Source organism: Strix uralensis, chromosome 5 (assembly GCF_047716275.1).
Source record: "Strix uralensis isolate ZFMK-TIS-50842 chromosome 5, bStrUra1, whole genome shotgun sequence".
Lineage (NCBI taxonomy): Eukaryota > Metazoa > Chordata > Aves > Strigiformes > Strigidae > Strix > Strix uralensis.
Genome location: NC_133976.1, coordinates 65,583,811 through 65,601,875, shown reverse-complemented (window position 1 = coordinate 65,601,875; position 18,065 = coordinate 65,583,811). Strand labels below are relative to the sequence as shown.

The window sequence follows — 18,065 nt, the reverse complement described above, 5'->3', positions numbered from 1 at the left end:
CACTGGGAGAAAATATTTTTATAGCAGGTGAAAGACAGGATTTAGTTGATCTTTTCTAAATCTGATTTCTATAATCTGAGAGAGAGAAAGAGCACAATAGTGACTTGCATAACATCTTCCATTTTTTAAAAAATAAATTTGTGTAATAATCTTTAAAGTGTTTTCTCAGTGTGAAATGTCATGCCAGGGTTTGCCCTTGTTTTGTTCCATTCACATGTTTTTTGATTTCATGTATGTGTGTTTCCATAAGCTCTGTCATATGACTGCAGCCATCCTCTCGGATATATTGTAATTACTAAGGTTAATTAATGAGTTTAAACTCATCTCATTGCTGAGCATTTTCTACAAACACATAGAGATTAAAAGAGCAGCAGTTTTCAGCCTCTGAGGCAAAGCACAGTGCATCTGCAATGAAAAAGGTGCATGGCATATGGTCTGCATGTTTAGGTAGTGTGGTTATAATAGGCTGCTCTTCTGATACCTAACTGGTTTTCACATTTGTAATCCTTATTTCTAAGAAAAAAATTTGATTTGCCCTCTCCCTTCCTGTTAACACTTATTTTTAGAGAGAAGTGTTGGGTACTAAAACCTAAGCAATATTTCTGTCCATATTTTGACAGAAGAGACGCATTTTCTTGGCATTAGATTTTGAAGAAATACTTCTACATCTCGCAATTCTCCCTTTCCCCCAGCCACTTTCCATGGCACTGCAGTGGTTTGTACATCTCTCAGAGAGAACATTTCTCTGTAGAATAGCAGGGGATTTTGGGGACTTCTCCAAGCTGTTTGCTAGTGAATTTATTTCAAAACTGGAGCAATTTGTCACTATTTCAAGTTGACTAGTATCTGTCCGGGTTTGGGGAGGCCAAGCTGTTACGTTTTAATCACACTTTGCCAGGCCATCTAGCTGTACCAGCCCAGGTGGAGCTGGGGAGGTTAAATATGGTGGCACTTTGGGGTTTGTAGACAAATCCAAAGAAAGATGGCTTTCAGCTGCCTTACACAATTACTGTCTTCATGTTGGCCAAGATGCCACAAAGGAATAAAAATGAATGGTTGCGATTACATACTAAATTCATATTAGTCCCCAGTGTTTAGTGTATGTGCATATCTAACATTCTAAAATAGCTAGATAGTCCTATAGTATCTATAAAATGCACATGCATCAGTCAAGTTGCCTGGATTCTCTGTAGCTGCAGAATATGGACTTCTGTCTGGGCCAAAGCCAGAATAGCCATTTCTGCCTGGTGAGGGTTGAAGGATCCCTCTCATTTTACCCTTGCAGCTATTTCTACCTGTTGAATTGGAAGGTCTCAGATGTGAAAAAGGCACACACGGACTGCTGTGCCTATCCATGATTTTTTTTTTTTTTCCCCACCTAAAGGCTGGATCCAAGTCGTATTGGTCACCTATATAGGAGACTGATATGTTCCACTCTTTGAGTTAGGCTCATGTCAAAAATGCTGTCCTGAAACACTGTCCTGGTACTTCTTCTTTCCTGCACATTCATGTACTTACTCCTCAGTACCAGGAGTAAGATAATTAAAAAGGCCTGTCTTAGGATGAATCTTTTGTTTCTTGGTATGTTCCTCACCTTCACAGTACTTGGCACTCTGCTGATCTGTTCAAGAAAATAATCTGAAAGACCAAGAAGTTTCTGTCAGCCAACTGATTTCTCACTGAGTTTCCTTTGGATACTCAGACCTTTTCTTAATATTTCGTGCAGAAGAAGCTGGGAACGAGACTTACTGATGAGAGGAATTAGATGTGTTTAAATAATGCATCAGGGACTGGCTTGTGAAAAATTTCATTATTGAGATGTTAAGATGATAAAAACTAGGGAGACTTCCTGGTCCTTCATAGTGCTTTTAAATAAACTTCAACCAAAAATGGCTTCTTAAAAGCTTGTCCTATGAGTTTGTGTTTCTTTGAATCAGAGAGCATTATACTGTAATCTGCCAGAGGTCATTTATGCCATCTCTCTGCTCTGAGGCAGGTATATTTGTTTGGCCTGCCATTGAAAACTGCTACTGAGAGGGTTTCTGCAACCTTTCTAAATAGTATTAATCTGATTAATTTGTATCCTGCCCAGTGCAGGTGCAGCAAGCAACCTATTGCTGCTATTTTATTTTATTTTATTTTATTTTATTTTATTTTATTTTATTTTATTTTATTTTATTTTATGTAAACCTTTCTAAATTGTGGGGGTTTTATCATTCTTTATGTCTGGGAATTAAACTTCCCTTATTCTTCTAGTCCTTTTTTTTTTTTTCTTCTCAATGATTGCATTTTCTGAAACCTCTTATTTTGATTCCTCTTTTCTGGCTTCTTTTTAAGTTTTCTAGCTTCTCATAAATTGTGGTAGACCAAACTAGAAGCTGTTTCCTAACTGAGATCTCAATGCATTGTGCACATCTTAACAAATGTAGTCATGAAAAGGAGAAAATCTTCCTAGAAACTTTATTTTTCTTGGTGAACGTGGCTGAATTCACCTATGTTCCATATAGGTGGGACTTTACTGTCCTCCTTGGCATTTCCTGATTATCTGAATTTAAAAATATGGTTTTGAAAGCTGGTATTTGTATGCAAATACGTGCAGATATAGCACTACGGTGTTTTTTTCTTCGGGAATGTGAGATGTTTGGCATTAACAAAAATTGCGGAGAATATACCTTGTGCACACTAGTGCCCTTTCTGGGCACTGACATTGCACAAAACTGTAACATGTGGAGGTGCAGCCGGGAATTTGTGCAGCCTGGTTTGCTGCACTCTGCTGTCGCAAGCACCTAGATCCCTCCTCCGAACGCTGCAGAGGTCAGCGAAAATGCTAACAGAGGCAGCAGCTGCTGTGGAGGCAAGGGCTTTCCTTGTGACAAGACTGATCAGGGAGTGTAGTGATAGGATAAGCGGTAACAGTTTTAAACTGAAAGAGGGTAGATTTAGATTAGATACAAGGAAGAAATTATTTGCTGTGAGGGTGGTGAGACACTGGAACAGGTTGCCCGGAGAAGCTGTGGATGCCCCCTCCCTGGAAGTGTTCAAGGCCAGGTTGGCTTTGAGCAAACTGGTCTAGTGGAAGGTGTCCCTGCCCATGGCAGGGGGGTTGGAACTAGACGATCTTTAAGGTCCCTTCCAACCCAAACCATTCTATGATTTTCCCAGCGCAGTGGAAGTTTATGGCAACCTGTAATGCAACAGCCTAACAGTTTCTGCAGTAGCCCCTGGAAACTGCTGTAAAAACTGAACTGTAGTTCACTCCCCTAGCTCCTGCCTCTCACTAGTGTAGGAAATGGGCCTCTGAATCATTAAGATAAAAAAATTGGATAAGCAACTAGTTGTTGGACTCAAGGCTTTCATGACTGACCCTGGCTGCCTGGAAGATGCATGCAGAATTGGAGTGCTACTGAGAGTTTAATGGAGAAGACTATGAGAAAAATGATGCAACTCTTCACAGGCGTAAGGCTTGTAGCAAAGGAACCTGTGTCTCCCTGGTACCAGGAGGAGAAATCACGACTATGAAACAACTCCTCTCTGCGCTGCTGCCTTCCCTCTTCCAGTGCTGGGGCCTCGTCCTCTGTGGGGGTGCGTGTCTGCAGAGCTGAAAGCAACGAGGAGCTGCTTGATGCTCCTCTTTAGGGTTAGCGTTTACTGAGCAGGCCATCGTGGGAGCAGGAAGAGGCAGGACCTGGCTCCTGAGCATGACTCTTGCCTTTCCACATCATGTACTCTGTCTCTGTGCTGCTCTTTTTCAGCGTGCTGCAGAAACACAATGAAACCAGCACATTCAAATGAGGATGTGTTAAAAGTTGGAGGACAAATTTGGCTATGGTAGAGCCCAAAACTTTTTTAAAAAAATCCAACAAACCCCCAGAACCCAAACAACACAAAAACTTAAAAGTCTTGTTGTGAAAAAATTCCAAAGTCTACTTTTCTCTGAGAATCTTGGTTTCATTTTTGCCCTTTAAATATTCTAAATATTCTTCATATCTTTGATTTTAAAAGACAAATTGAAATGAAAAATACTGTTTTGTCACCCATTTTTGGTGTAATTTCTATGTATTAAGTAGATTTTTCCTGACTCTAATTTCTGGAGCAGTGCATAGGCTTGGGTACTGTTGTATTTTCATCTTTGTGTTTTCATCTTATCTACAGCACCTTCCTTCTCGGTCTTTACTATGGAACACTTAGGACTGTTCATTGTCTGGAAGTTTCTCTCTACTTCTGTTCTTTTGGAGTCTTAGCTCTCTGCTTTCCAAAGTAAACTTGCTTAGTCACTTTCTCTTTATTATGTTATCACCTTGCTCACCGCAAAAAGACTGTGAGCAGAACAGAGATGCACATATTTAAATAGACACTTAAAATTTTTCTCTGTGTTTTTTTGGTAAATATTGTATGCTGAAGATGCCCTGCAGTGCAATATTAAAAATGCCAGACATGTAATGCTTGTAATGCTACAGAGAGGTAACAGCCTGGAGCCTGCTACTGGTAAACAAGACAGAACAGAGTGAAAAGCAGAACTTTAAAGAGTATGGAAAAAAAAGTCTTTGCTATAGACAATAATGGCCTCTTCCACAGCCTTTCAGCCTGTCAGAAATGCCAAGTCTGTCTTTGGTTTTGCTTAGTAGTTACATAAGTTCATTTCTGCAAAAGGCTTTATTTCTACATTTCACCACACTCTGGTACAAAAAAGTCCTGTTGTGCTTATAGATGTGGTACAGTACAGAACATTTGTAGCTTGGTCTAGTATTTATACAGCATGTTTACATATTATGACAGCTTGCTTTTTTTAAAAAACAGGAAAACCACCTGCAAACTTGCAGATTAAAAAAGACTGAGTTTGAAGCCTGTCAATTCTGAATGTCATTTAAAATCTTGACTTTCTGTGCACAGGTGCAACCTTCCTCCTCTATCCAGTGAATACAGCAAGGATGTTGGATCAAAAACCCAGCTGGTGACTGCAAATCCCAGTATAATTCAGAAAAGGTAGAGAGCATCTTGTTCCTTCTCTGGTTGGGGGAAACAAAAAGAAGAATGCTTCATCTATGTTATAGATATTAGTGCATCAGAGTTATGTTCTTAATGATCTTCTGATCCTGGAAAAGGATATGGAAAAAGTGAAATAGGCAATAGTTTGGTGTTAGTTGAAATAATTCAAGACTAAACCCCTGATCCTTTCACTGTAAGCAGGGAAACTGGGGGAAGCTGGCTTTTACAGAGTTATTTCTTCTACCGTACTCCCCTCTGTGCTTCCAGCTCCCTCCCTTTACCATTAGTGGGCACGTGCCAGAGGGGCTTTGGCTCCCAAGCCAGGCACATGCTGATGGGTGGCCCAAACTACTCTGCTGGTCAGGCCAGCTGGCTGCTGCATCCCACAATTAACGAAGATGCTAGTTTGGGTTTCTCTTTGCTTCACCACTGATAACCCCTGGGTCCTTACTGTCTTTGTATTATTTGTTTGATATTGGCTTATGGGTACAAAAGTGGTTAGGATGGAACTGATTGGCAGGTTGTGATCATACAAGCCTCACTTTCTTAGGAAACTAGGACAAAATTTTGTTGTTTATTAGGGTTGGTTGAAATATTCCAAATGTCAGTAGCTGATGAGAGAAGGGAAGAGGGAGGGGGGGGGGGGGAAAGTCAACACCATCTCTCTGATTTTGCCTTCCTGAATTTTGATTGCTATGTTATTTATCAGCCTGAATGAGGTAGGCTGTTCTCAGGCAGAACAAGATCTGGTAGTAATCTGCCATGTTCACTGAAAAACACAGAGAAAAGTCAAAAACTAGGGGGATGAACAGGAAATGATTAGGCATAAAGAAATGTATAATGCCAGGTACTGGGAAGTGAAGGATTGTGAAAGGAAGGAAAGCAGGGAAATAAAATGAATAATAGAAAGCCAGGTGCTTTAGAAAGAAGAAAAACACAGACTTGGAAATAGATGTTTGATGGTATTTAAATGTAGTATTTTTCCTCTCTATCAGGAATTGAAGGCTTCTTGAGTTTTGTGTGTGGAAAAGATGAGAGTCTTTGACAGAGTAGAAAAGAGAGGGTGAGCAAGAGGGAAATGGAGTAGTAATTGGCTTCAAGAGCTGATTCCAGGCAAAGAGTGTCTGAATTGGAGAAGGCACAGAAGTGCTTATGGGATGAGATCAAAGCAAACCAGGCAGAAGTGGCAGAGGTTAGCACCAGGTGCCAGGCAAGAAGAGGGAGCTGCTCAGGCACTGGACCTGAAGATGGGGAATCTGAAAATCCCGTGGGACATAGATGGCTAATGAAGTTGATTTAAGAAGTGGGATGAAATGGCCAGAACACCCCATCAAGGAAGGAAGATCAGTTTGGCCATGGCATTTTGGATAAAATGAAGAGGAGCAGTGTGAAACATGAAGCTTACAACGGATTTTACAGTTTTCAAGGCAGAGGATTATTAAACTCATGGATATTTATTTTGCACCCTCCTTTCCATCAAGGCCGAGAGTGGAAAGCTTGCTGTGTTTAGTATTTTTGAACAGAAGAGGAAAAGGAAAAAGAGTTTTGGTGATGCTACAGGGAGACTATGGAAGTACACTACAGATACTGTGGAGTTGTCCAGCAAGAAGGAGGGGAAGGAGTGAGCAGATGGTTGAAGAAGCAGGTGGAGAAAGTGAGATGCTACTTTGTGAGAGGGGGATATCACAAGGAGGAGTGGAGGAGGAGGGAAATGGGAAGAGAGAAAGGGAGGAAGGAATAGACAGGCAACATGAAACAGGATTGTGTTCAGTCTCAGTTTTCAAAGTGAGTGCATGACAACTGTGGTACAAGACCTTTGATAAGAAAGTAATGTGGGATGTATATGCATGTGTATTGATTAGGAGGAGATATACACCCAGCAACTGAGAATTACACAGAAAACCAATTCATAGTGCTGAAAATTGGCAGAAACTTCCCCTGAGGCTTGGAGCTCTTGAGAGATCTGACACTTTGCTTCCTCTGTCTGATCAGGAAGAGATTTTTTTTTTTTTTTTAAATAATATTTTACTGATGTTTCCTGTCCAAACTCATTATTTTACCTCCTGTGTGTTAAGTTACAGTTGGAAGAAAAAGCTTAAATCGTGGAAGTTAAAATAGAAAAAAAGACTACTACTCTGTCAACGATAATCAATTTCTATGTAAAGAAGATTTTTAAGGAATTAAGGCTACTTGTAAGTCCAGACTTTCATGAAATTCAAGGACGTTCAGATTGGTGACTTACATATATATCTGTTTCTAAGCTATAAGTTAACTAGGTTCACAGAATGGTATTATTTATCATTCTTCCCCCCTCCTCTTGTCCTTACTTTAAGTACATTGATATTGATGAGGCTTGACATCTCAATTATCTCTCAAGTGTGTTATGGCAGATTTAGTGAATCAGTCCTGAACACCATTCATGGCTTCTAGAAGATTTATCCTTACCAGATAATTCATGATGAAGCATGTTGGATAGGGCAAAGTTTTCATACCAGGGATGTAGAGGCAATTTTCTGTGTTGTTCTAAAACCAGAATTATTGCCTTTAGAAAACTAAATTGTTGGCAGTAATTACTGCAAAGTGATACGTGAGCTACCACTGTTACCCTCTAGACTTACAGCCTTAGGATGGGAGAGTCAAGATTTTAATCTGGGAGTACGTTGATTTTAGAGATACCTTCTAAACACTGCCTTTTAAAAAACTTAAGAGATACAATTCCTACTCTGTTTTCAGCAGGAAATGTGACTGTGCAGGTAGTGCAGTTTTTGCTTGTAAAATATTGTGCTCAGTTCTCATTTGGGATTGAAAAATGATGAGGAATTTCCTATCCTAACTTTGCTTCATATAATACAGAAGTACTAACAACAGATGTATTATGATAGAAATTTCCCCAGCTGACTAAGAGGGCTCATGATGACTGCCCGAGTTTCTTTTTTTTGTCTAAAATATTTCATAGGCACCTTCCTTCAATTAATATTGGAACTCACAGTCCTTCGAGACTGTGTAAACTTCTTTTTCCGCTTTGTATTCAAAACTTACTTCTCTGTCAAAACCTGGTTTGGGGTTGCAGTTGGGATTGAAATGTTGCATAAAGCTACTCCTGGGGCCACTGTGACCTCTCCCACCTTCTACCCCCCAATACTGTTGAGGGACTGCAAAAAGGTTGGTGTCTGATGTTTCCAGTTCATTCCCCTACCACCCTAGTCAACTTGGCCTTATCTGTAGGGAACCACTTTGTAGGGAGAGTATCCTGTATTTGTTCTGGTTTTTATTTTCTTTCCATGAGTAGCTGCTATAAGTCCCTGCCAGGAAAGAGGCAGTACAGTAGCGAGACCTGTGATGTGCCTACAGCCATTCTTAGACTCTGGGAAAAATCAACAAGGTTATGTCATTTACAGTGATTGTTTCTTTATTCTGAATGCTTGTCTACAGAACGCTTGTCCTGTCTCCTACAGGAGAGGGACTAGTCAGTGGATTGCACATCATAAAAATACTTAAATAGCTAGTGATGATTTTTGACCAATGGCATAAGATTTTTGACTAAGAAATGCAAAGAGTTACTATTTGGGATGTGGATATTATGTGTTTCTGAAGTCACTGTCTCTGCTGTTTAAAAGAAGCAAATTCTAGTAATTTCTTACCATCTTCAACAACTCTTGCAAATGTCATATAATAATACTCTTACCTTTTGTCTAAACTTTTAATTAAATCTGCAGATAAATGCCGTTTGCATCAGTCTTCCTTTCTAGTTGCCATGTCTGCTTACTCTAACCCATGCACACATACATTATCATTAATGTGGATATAATTGTCCAAATAGATGGTTTTGCAGCATTCAGTAAGTTTCAGATCAACTGATATTTATCAGTGAGTATCTTATCCACAAGCTGTGTGAGTGTTTCTGACCTGTGTAGAAATAATGTCGTTAGAAAATGGCATGATGACTGTGGTAGCATTCTTTATTCGCCATAATTCAGCATCGGCATAACCAGCAGAAGCTCCCAAGGTGTACGTGGCACACATCTCCCAATGCCGTCTTTGAGACGTAATCTGATAATCGGTTGAATTGTGTGAAGCTTTTCCCCCTTCTCATTTCAGGGTGCTGTATTTTCCCAGCACAGATGGTGCAGGAAGGAAGACGTGTTGCACATGGGGGAGAGCAGGCAGCCATGCCACTGCTCCAGGGGTGACTGCTGCTGCTGCTCTCAGCTTGAGGAGCAAAGGGGGATTCGGGGTCGCTGCCCTCAAAACCCGCACTGTATGATGAGTAATTAGATTGGCTCCTTTCCATGGAGAAAACCCTCCCTGCCTCTTTCTTGCCTCTGAAGGGAGAGCTCGGACTCTTCCACCACCTGTGCCCTCCATGCTGGAAAGCACATCAGTCCATGGCAGGAGTGGAGCTTGGAGCGATGCCACTGGTATAGCGGGAGAGGAGAGCCCTTCTGCTGCGGGAAAGAACTAAGGTGCCCTTCCCCACCTCTGTCTCTCCTATGCAGCTGCTTCGGTGCCACACAGGTCCCTGAGAGCTGGAGCTATATGCACACAGAGGCCGCAGGGCTGGGCTCTGAGGCAGGACTCTGAGGCAGATCTCTGCTGCCCCTGTTTGATATCTTCTCCCTTCAACACACAAATCCACTTGGATGAGGACCCAGTTATTCCTGTGTGTGTTTAGGGCTTTGGAGGTTACTGTAATTAGATTCATCATGAAAACTTCTGTGAAATATCTGTGCTGTCAGCAACAGGGTGAGGGTGTGGGTGATCCATGTTCCTGCTACTACAGCGTTTCTACTGGAGCATACCTTGTTGTTTTGAGCACAGAAGTAAGTGAAGGGTTAGTTGAGGTGGTATCAATCTTCATTCTTTGAAATGTGGTTATTTTTGTTTAAGTCTTTATAGTGAAGCCTCTCAACATTTGTGTAACATTGTCAGTGGAAACAGTCTGGCTGAAACTTGGATAACCAGATTTAGGATCAGCCATTACACTGCAGCTCAGTATGAACTTCTATCACTGAATGTGAACAATTTTTTTTTTTTTTCAGTAAATTCATTTACTTTTTTGATCTCTGCGATGTTTGACAAGGTTTTGCTGCATCCAGTTTTCTGCACTAAAGCAAGATGAAGGGATGAGACTAAAGGCTAACAAATGCAATGATTCTGCCTTTGAGCTTTGAAACGTCAGTTAAATATCTCTGTTATTAGGTTCCCACAAAATTTGAGTGGGATTACATTTGCTTTCCAGTTCTCCCTGCACCTTAGAGCTAACTAATAATCTTTCCTGGATGCAGTCTTGAAGACATCTTTGAATCCAATTGACTTAAGCTGTTAAGAATAAAAAGATGGATCTAAGGCAATTATTTAATTTGATAAAAGCCTCCTTCATCTTTGATTAAGCAAATTTACAATATTAAGTCTGTTGCTGACACTTATGAAAATGGTACATGAGAATTCCTTTTGACTGTGTCTCCATGTAAGAAGTATGTATTCTGTTCCTAGATAGTTACATTTTAATTTGGTAATTGCAAAAGATCAGAAAAAGAAAGAAAAAAACCCCACCCATAAAATAGAAGGAAAATCCCTCTTGCTCATCTTGTCCTTCCTTTAGGAGTCAGGTGATGAGAATTTTCCTTGTAAAGTCATTTAATCACCAGATTTTAAATATTTAAGAGGTTCCTCTTTCATTCCTGGTATCTGAATATATCTCAGATTATTTCAATGAGAAGTACTCCAATGTGATAAGAATCATTGTTTTCATTCACGTTGCAAAACTGCCCTTTTATGTTCTTCTGCAAGAGTCTGTGAACATCTATGCCAACAGCAAGAAGATAAAATTTCTGGGAAGCACTTCTTTAGAGGCAAGATTATAATAAACCCTCTGTATGTGGAGGTTGCTTGAAACCCCATTTGTTGGTTATCAGTCTTTTATCTCCTCTAATGCAAAGTTCCTTTAAAAGCTTTAAATTTATTAACAACTAAAGCCTTAGCTTCTCTGCAAGGAACACCTATTTTTGTCCTCATTTGAACAGAAAAGGAAGTGAAAGTGAGATGATGGAGAGGACTTGTCAGTGTTACCACCACACCCAAGGCAGAGCCAGGAAAAAAAAAATCCAGAATTTCTGATTGGCTTTTGTGATTTATTAACTGGTGAACAGAAGTATGTGGAGTTGTAACAAAGCCATGTTGTGATTAAGACAGTTTGATTCATGAGATGATTGAGTTTTCAATCCTTGGAGAAACAAAGAGAGGGGTTAGTAAAACTGCCACCTTAGACTTTTGGAGGGCTAACTTTGACCTGTTCAAAAGGCTGCTCAACAAAATCCCTTGGGAGGCTGCCTTGAAGGATATGGGAGTCCAGGGAGGCTGGACATACTTCAAGAACGAAGTCTTAAAGGCACAGGAGCAGGCTGTTCCCGTGTGCCGAAAAATAAGCAAACGGGGAAGGAGACCGGCCTGGCTAAACAGGGACCTTTGGCTGGATCTCAAGAACAAAAGGAGAATCTATTGCCTTTGGAAGAGGGGGCAGGTCTCTCATGAAGATTATAAAGATGTAGTGAAGTTATGCAGGGAGAGCATTAGGAGAGCCAAAGCGCAGCTAGAGCTCAACTTGGCTACAGCTGTTAAGGATAATAAAAAATGTTTCTATAAATTCGTTAACAGCAAAAGGAGGATTAGGGAAAATCTCCCTCCTTTATTGGATGCAGAGGGAAACATGGTAACTAAGGATGAGGAAAAGGCTGAGGTGCTCAACGCCTACTTTGCCTCAGACTTTAGCAGTGGACCTGGTTGTTCCCTGGACACCCAGCCTCATGAGATGGGAGATGGGGAGGGGAAGCAGAATGAGGTCAGCACAGTTGAAGACCAGATGTCAGAGACCTGCTACACCACTTGGATGCACACAAGTCTGTGGGACTGGATGAGTTACGCTCAAGGGTGCTGAAAGAGTTGGCAGATGTGCTTGCCAAGCCACTTTCCATGATTTACCTGAAATCATGGCTAACTGGGGAGGTCCCATTGGACTGGAGGGTGGCAAATGTGACACCCATCTACAAGAAAGGCAGAAAGGAGGATCCAGGAAACTATAGACCTGTCAGTCTGACCTTGGTGCCAGGGAAGGTCATGGAGCAGGTCATCTCGAGTCCCATTAAAAGTCATATAATGGACAACCAGGGGATCAGGCCTAGTCAGCATGGGTTTATGTCCTGCCTGACAAACCTGATCTCCTTCTATGACAAGATGACCTGACTATTGGACGAGGGAAAAGCTGTCAATATTATCCACCTGGATTTTCGAAAAGCATTCGATACAGTTCCCCATAGGATTCTCATAGAAAAACTGGCTGCCCATGGCCTGGATGAGCGAACGGTCTGCTGGGTCAAGCACTGTCTGGATGGATGGTCCCAGAGAGTGGTGGTCAATGGAGCTAAATCCAGCTGGCGGCCGGTCACAAGTGGTGTTCCTCGGGGCTCAGTGTTGGGACTAATTTCTGTTCAACATCTTTATTGATGATCTTGATAAGGACATAGAGTGTATCACCAGTAAATTCGCAGATGACACCAAGTTGAGTGGGAGTGTCGATCTGCGTGAAGATAGGGAGGCACTACAGAGGGACTTGAATAGGTTGGATCAGTGGGTCAACGTTAACAGGATGAGCTCTAACAAGGCCAAGTGCCAGGTCCTGCACTTGGGCCACAACAACCCCATGCATGGCTACAGGCTTGGGGAGGTGTGGCTGGAGAGCTGTCTGGAAGAGAAGGATCTGGGGGTTCTAATTGACAAGCAGCTGAACATGAGCCGGCAGTGTGCCCAGGTGGCCAAGAAGGCCAACGGCATCCTGGCTTGTATTAGAAATCGTGTGACCAGCAGAAGTAGGGAGGTGATAGTCCCCCTGTAGTCTGCACTGGTGAGGCCACACCTGGAGTATTGTGTCCAGTTTGGGGCACCTCAATACGAGAGGGATATCGAGGTGCTGGAGCGAGTGCAGAGGAGGGCAACGAAGCTGGTGAAGGGCCTGGAGAACAAATCCTATGAGGAGAGATTGAGGGAGCTGGGACTGTTCAGTTTGAGGAAGAGAAGGCTGAGGGGAGACCTCATCACTCTCTACAGCTACCTGAAAGGACATTGTAGAGAGGTTGGTGCTGGTCTCTTCTCACAGGTGATTAGTGACAGAACAAGGGGGAACGGCTTTAAACTGCAACAGGGGAGGTTTAGACTGGACATTAGGAAAAAAAATTTCACAGAAAGAGTGGTCAGACAGTGGAATAGGCTGCCCAGGGAAGTGGTGGAGTGACCATCCCTGGATGCGTTTAAGGGTCGTTTAGATGAGATGTTGGGGTATACAGTGTAGGGGAGAACTTTGTAGAGTAGGGCTGATGGTTGGACTTGATGATCCCAAGGGTCTTTTCCAACCTGAATGATTCTATGATTCTGTGATTCTACTATAGCCATGCTTTGACCCCGTTCAAATCAATGGCTTTTACTCTGTTATCTGCCCCCTTTCTCCTTAATTTCCAGTGTGGGCAGGATTATAATCTATTTTAAAGTAAGGAAAATATATAGAATACTTATAAAAATGTTAATATATTTTGTGTTTTCCTCTGCTTTTTACAGAGGAGATTTAGATGATTTTTCCTTTGAAAGTTGCAGAGTTTGGCTGCAAAGTCATACTTTTCAGTGATGTAGCAATCCTAACCTATGTAGGGAGACTTATGTAGAACAATCTTTTGCAGTTGACTCAAACATTCCCAAATAATTTATTTCATTTGAATTAAACCCCACATGTAGAACTCCAATTTTAAAGTCAGCTTTTGAAATCATAGCAGTAGATCAGTCACACTGAAAAGCATCTGTCTTCCCACTACAGATGTAGAGCCCATACCAACTAAAATGGCACTGCAAGTATTAGTGTTAGAATTCAAAGGTATAAAGAAAATTTGAACTGAACAGAATGCTATCCAGAAGGATCAAATGTAGAGTCCTCCACGTGGGGAGGAATATGTGAAAAATTGGGGGGAGTTATTGGCTAGGTGGCATTTCTGCTGAAAAGAAGCATGTGATGTTAGGTCAGTGACTGAGGATGAATTGGTCATGTCCTGCTATGTAGATAACTGCTAATGCTGTGTTGGGTTATCTAAATAAGTGTAATGCAATAACAGATATATTTAAGATCAACTATGGCCTCACCTGGGGTACTGTACTCGTTTTTGGCACCTTGTGTTCAAAAAAGTCCCAAATCCCAAACATGGACTGTCAACTGCAAAATGCCGTGAAGAGCAAGAAGAAAGAGATCTATGAAGCCTAAGCCCCAAGGAGAGGACTCTTGGATCTAGAGGTGTCTCAAAATGTACTGGTGGCTTTGAAGAGAAATGTCAGTTGCTTCTTGATGAGATGAGAAATAATGGGCTGAAATTTTGGGTTAGGTAAATGAGAACTGAGAGGAAAAATTGTTTAATCTGGTAGGAGAAAAGAACACAGGAAAACCCAGGGAGATCTGTAGCAGCTTCCTGGGGTACCATTAGCTGAGATGGTGGAGGTGAGAATGATGCCTCATCAGCAAAAGCAGTTGCTAGATATTAGGAAGAACTTCCCAGAGAACGTCTGTAAAAGTCTCCATGTTACAGTAATTTAAAGGGATAATTGATAAGGGAGTGAAATGAGAAATTATAAATGTCATAAAATCATAGTTTGATGATTTCTGTTAAACAAAAATAAATGTTTTAGTAGTAATTATCATAAAGCAGAGATAGAAGATACCAGGATTAAAATAATCTGTTTGGATTTCTGACTGAAATGTCCTCAAATTTCAATTCTAATGTGTTTTTATTGTAGAATTGGAGAGGAATAAGATGCATTTTCTTACACGCGCATTTGTATGACTCCTACCTTAAACTGGGATTTTGGTGATAATCATAGTTATCTCTGTTGTGAATGGCATTTTAATTGCAAATCTTTGTCTTACCAAAATCACCAGTGCTTGCCCATATGTGCTGATATTCATTAACACATTGCCTCACACATTTTCATTTTCTTTGCAAGCCATTGCAGGAAGACTGTTGCTTTTCAGGTTTTTTATTTTTTTACCTTTTTTTTCCCCACCTCCTGGTGTCTTCTTAAGACCACTGTATTGAAGAGTCTGCCAGCAGTACCAAACAGAAAGACAACCAGCTGTCTGATTTTCTATTATTAGGTTTGTGAAATGTGAAAGCAGTATATGTCCTTGAGCAAATAATGCTTTTAATTAAGGTGATTTTTTTTCATCCTTATGTGTCTGCAGTAGGACTTGATATGAGAGCTTCTAAATTCTACTGCCAGTATGTTCAATAGCATACTCAAGTACCTCATATTTAGGTATATAAGTAGTATCTTCAAAGTCAGTGGAATAATTTACACGTGTTTTGCTGGATCAAGCAATTTAGTGTCTTGTATGAGTGACCCAAGTTTTTTCAGGGTAACATCCACAAAGATTTTTAAGTGCCTAATCCATGTTAGGTAACTAATCTTTCTTTGCAGTATTTGGCTTGAACACAGATTTTTCTAATACTATCCTATCTCTTGGATTTTTTCAGATATTGATTGGAAAGCAAATATAGCTTTTTTTTTTTTTTTTAATGAAGGTACAAGGCATCCTGCAATCTGAAAGATTGCAGATAATAAGAACACAGAAGACTACTACTTCTCTGCAGTCCGTCAGATTGTGACATTCCCACTTGTTCTTTTGTTCCTGTCTCTAAAAAACAACTTTCACTGTTAGCAGCATCTGCAGCCATGTGAACCCATAAACTTCAAAGAAAGCCTCCAAATTCAGGAGCTCCAAATTCAGGAGATGTCACAGGACATCAGATTATCCTTAAGGGTTTAGCCACAGGCTAAAAGCTTTAGGTTAAGCATAGGTGTCAAAGAGGAAGACAGGTTAGTTAGTATCTATTTTCTCATTAAACAGTGGATGGGATTGCTGGGAATGATATAATCTAGCTGAGAAGACTGGTAGGTTTTATTCCTCTGCTAATCTCTGCTGATTTGTGTAGACTTGTGAGATCCCATCACTGCTGATCTCAAGCAGAGGCTGGTGGGCTGCGCGGTAGGTTATTCAGCAGTCTGGGCAGCAAGGTAGGTTGAGAAACTAGTTGCTAAATTGGTCAGCAAGAGCTTGTGACTTAGAAGTCTCCTCCCTGGTTTTATTTTTGCATCTTGTCCTGGGGAGGACAAGATCTGGCCAACTATTTTCGGAGATAATTTGTTAAAATGAATCCAGAGTATTTGAAATGTTTTTCTGCTGAAATTTTGGTTTTCATAGACAATATTTCCATTCATATAATGTCTGGAAAGATTTGCTTGTTTGTTACCAAAAGCAATGTTTTTCTCAATAAAAATTTTAGGACATTATTTCAATATGAATTTCAATGAGAAGGGTAAATCAGTAGGACTTAGAACAGATGCTGAAGGAAAGGACGAATGGAGAGAGAAACACCGATGTGGAGTCCTTTAGGGGAACAAATTCTCTCTTGGTGTAAATCACTCTAGCTCCCACTGCAGTACTTTACACTCACCAAAAACTTGACTTGAAATTTTTTTTCTCATCAGGCAAGGTTGGCTCTTGCACTCATGTAGCCTTTGGGTAGACTTGCTTTCCAAGCCAAAAAATCCCAGAGGATGTAGATGAGACAACCTGTTCTTCCCAGTCTTCTCTGGAGTCTGGGCAGCCTTCTCTGCCTACCCTCAGTGCTGGAAGTATAGCCTGTCCTTTGAGAAGGACATGTAAGCAAGTTGATTTGTTTGGAAAACATCAATACTAAGAGGCTGCTAGTAGAGGCAAGACAGAAGCTGGTGCTTGATAGCGAAGCCATTTTGTGTGGTTTTTAACTGGAGAGTTTTCAGCTCTAGGTACCAGTGCTAGTTCTGTTCTAGGCAGCTGGCACCCTAGATGCTAGCCAGTGTGGAAATCAAAACCCAAAATTGGTTATTTCTCGTAACTGGGTTAGTACCACCAGTATGTGTTTGTATCTTAGCAGCATCACCTTACTGAAGTCTACTGTGTAGACTTAAAGAGTGGCCAAAGTGCACTTCACTAGTCATGAAGATAGTCTCACAGAAACCCCTAAATTACTCCTAAACAGTTACACTTAAAGAAAATCCTGTTATATTCCTCGGCAATAGAAAGATTTGTTGCATTTGTTGTTTCTCAAACTATTATGCTCCACCTAAAGCTGGATATGCAGTTTAAAAATCTAGGAGTGTGAGTTTGTGACTGTCCTGGTTCAGCTAGGATAGGGTTAAGTTTCCCCAGCAGCGGGGAGGGAGCTCTAGCCGGGTTATTCAATACCATGCTGACGTCAGGTCCAGGCGCCCAAGCGCGTGAAGATTGTTAGACGCCCTTTGTGCGATCGCTCCCCTCACCGCTGTATCCGTGCGGTATATCTCTTGCTCTGTCCATTGTTATTACTGTTGTTGTTATTGTTCAGTTTGTTGTTGTTGCACTGTTGTATTAAAACTTTCCTTATCTCAACCCCGGGGTTTGTATTTCACTCCCTGCCCCATCCGGTCCAAGGGTGGGGGAGGGGCAGTGGCAGCGTGGTCTTGGGTCCCGGCAGGGCCTAAACCACCACAGGCTTTTCCAAATACTCCACCAGTTTATCAGGACTCTGCACTTGTTCGGGAGTGAAATCCCAGAACGTTGGGGGTGACCACTGACCCAGGCACTTGCCCATCTTTTCCCACACACCCTGCCATTCATAACTATCTGCCCTCGGGGCAGGTTTCCGGGTGGTGCTATTGTTGAAGTACTGCATGGCCCAAAACAAGATCTGGCAGACATTCAGAAAGCACAGTGCCGCAAGCACACTGGCCTGGCTGCTCCAGGGATAGCTGAAACTCTCAAAAACTGAGAGGATCTCTTCCCCTGGCTCATCCATAGAGGGGGTGAGACCCCTAACAAAAGCCCAGGCAGCAAACAGGTACCGGTTCACTCCCACAAGCAGCGATACAAGCACATTATAACCAGTCAGTAGCCAGTACAGCAAAACAAGACCCTTGAGACATTTTCCACCGCCAACAAACACCAGCACTGGGAACACACAGGGGATATAAGG

At 41.5% G+C, this 18,065-nt stretch overlaps 1 protein-coding gene across 3 annotated transcripts in view; it reads left to right on the top strand.

Annotated features, from left to right (window-relative positions):
* Window positions 1-18,065, top strand: part of ST8SIA1 (ST8 alpha-N-acetyl-neuraminide alpha-2,8-sialyltransferase 1) — a 146,865-nt gene that overhangs the window by 74,583 nt on the left and 54,217 nt on the right. For 2 of the 3 annotated variants that reach the window (XR_012629282.1, XM_074871401.1), the window contains exon 4: window positions 4,891-4,983. The exons of the other annotated variant lie outside the window; for it this stretch is intronic. Coding sequence is in view for 1 of the 2 variants with exons in the window: in XM_074871401.1 (XP_074727502.1) it covers window positions 4,891-4,983 (93 nt within the window). In the remaining variant the exon portion in view is untranslated. The remainder of the gene's footprint in view (window positions 1-4,890; window positions 4,984-18,065) is intronic. 3 annotated transcript variants of the gene reach the window in all.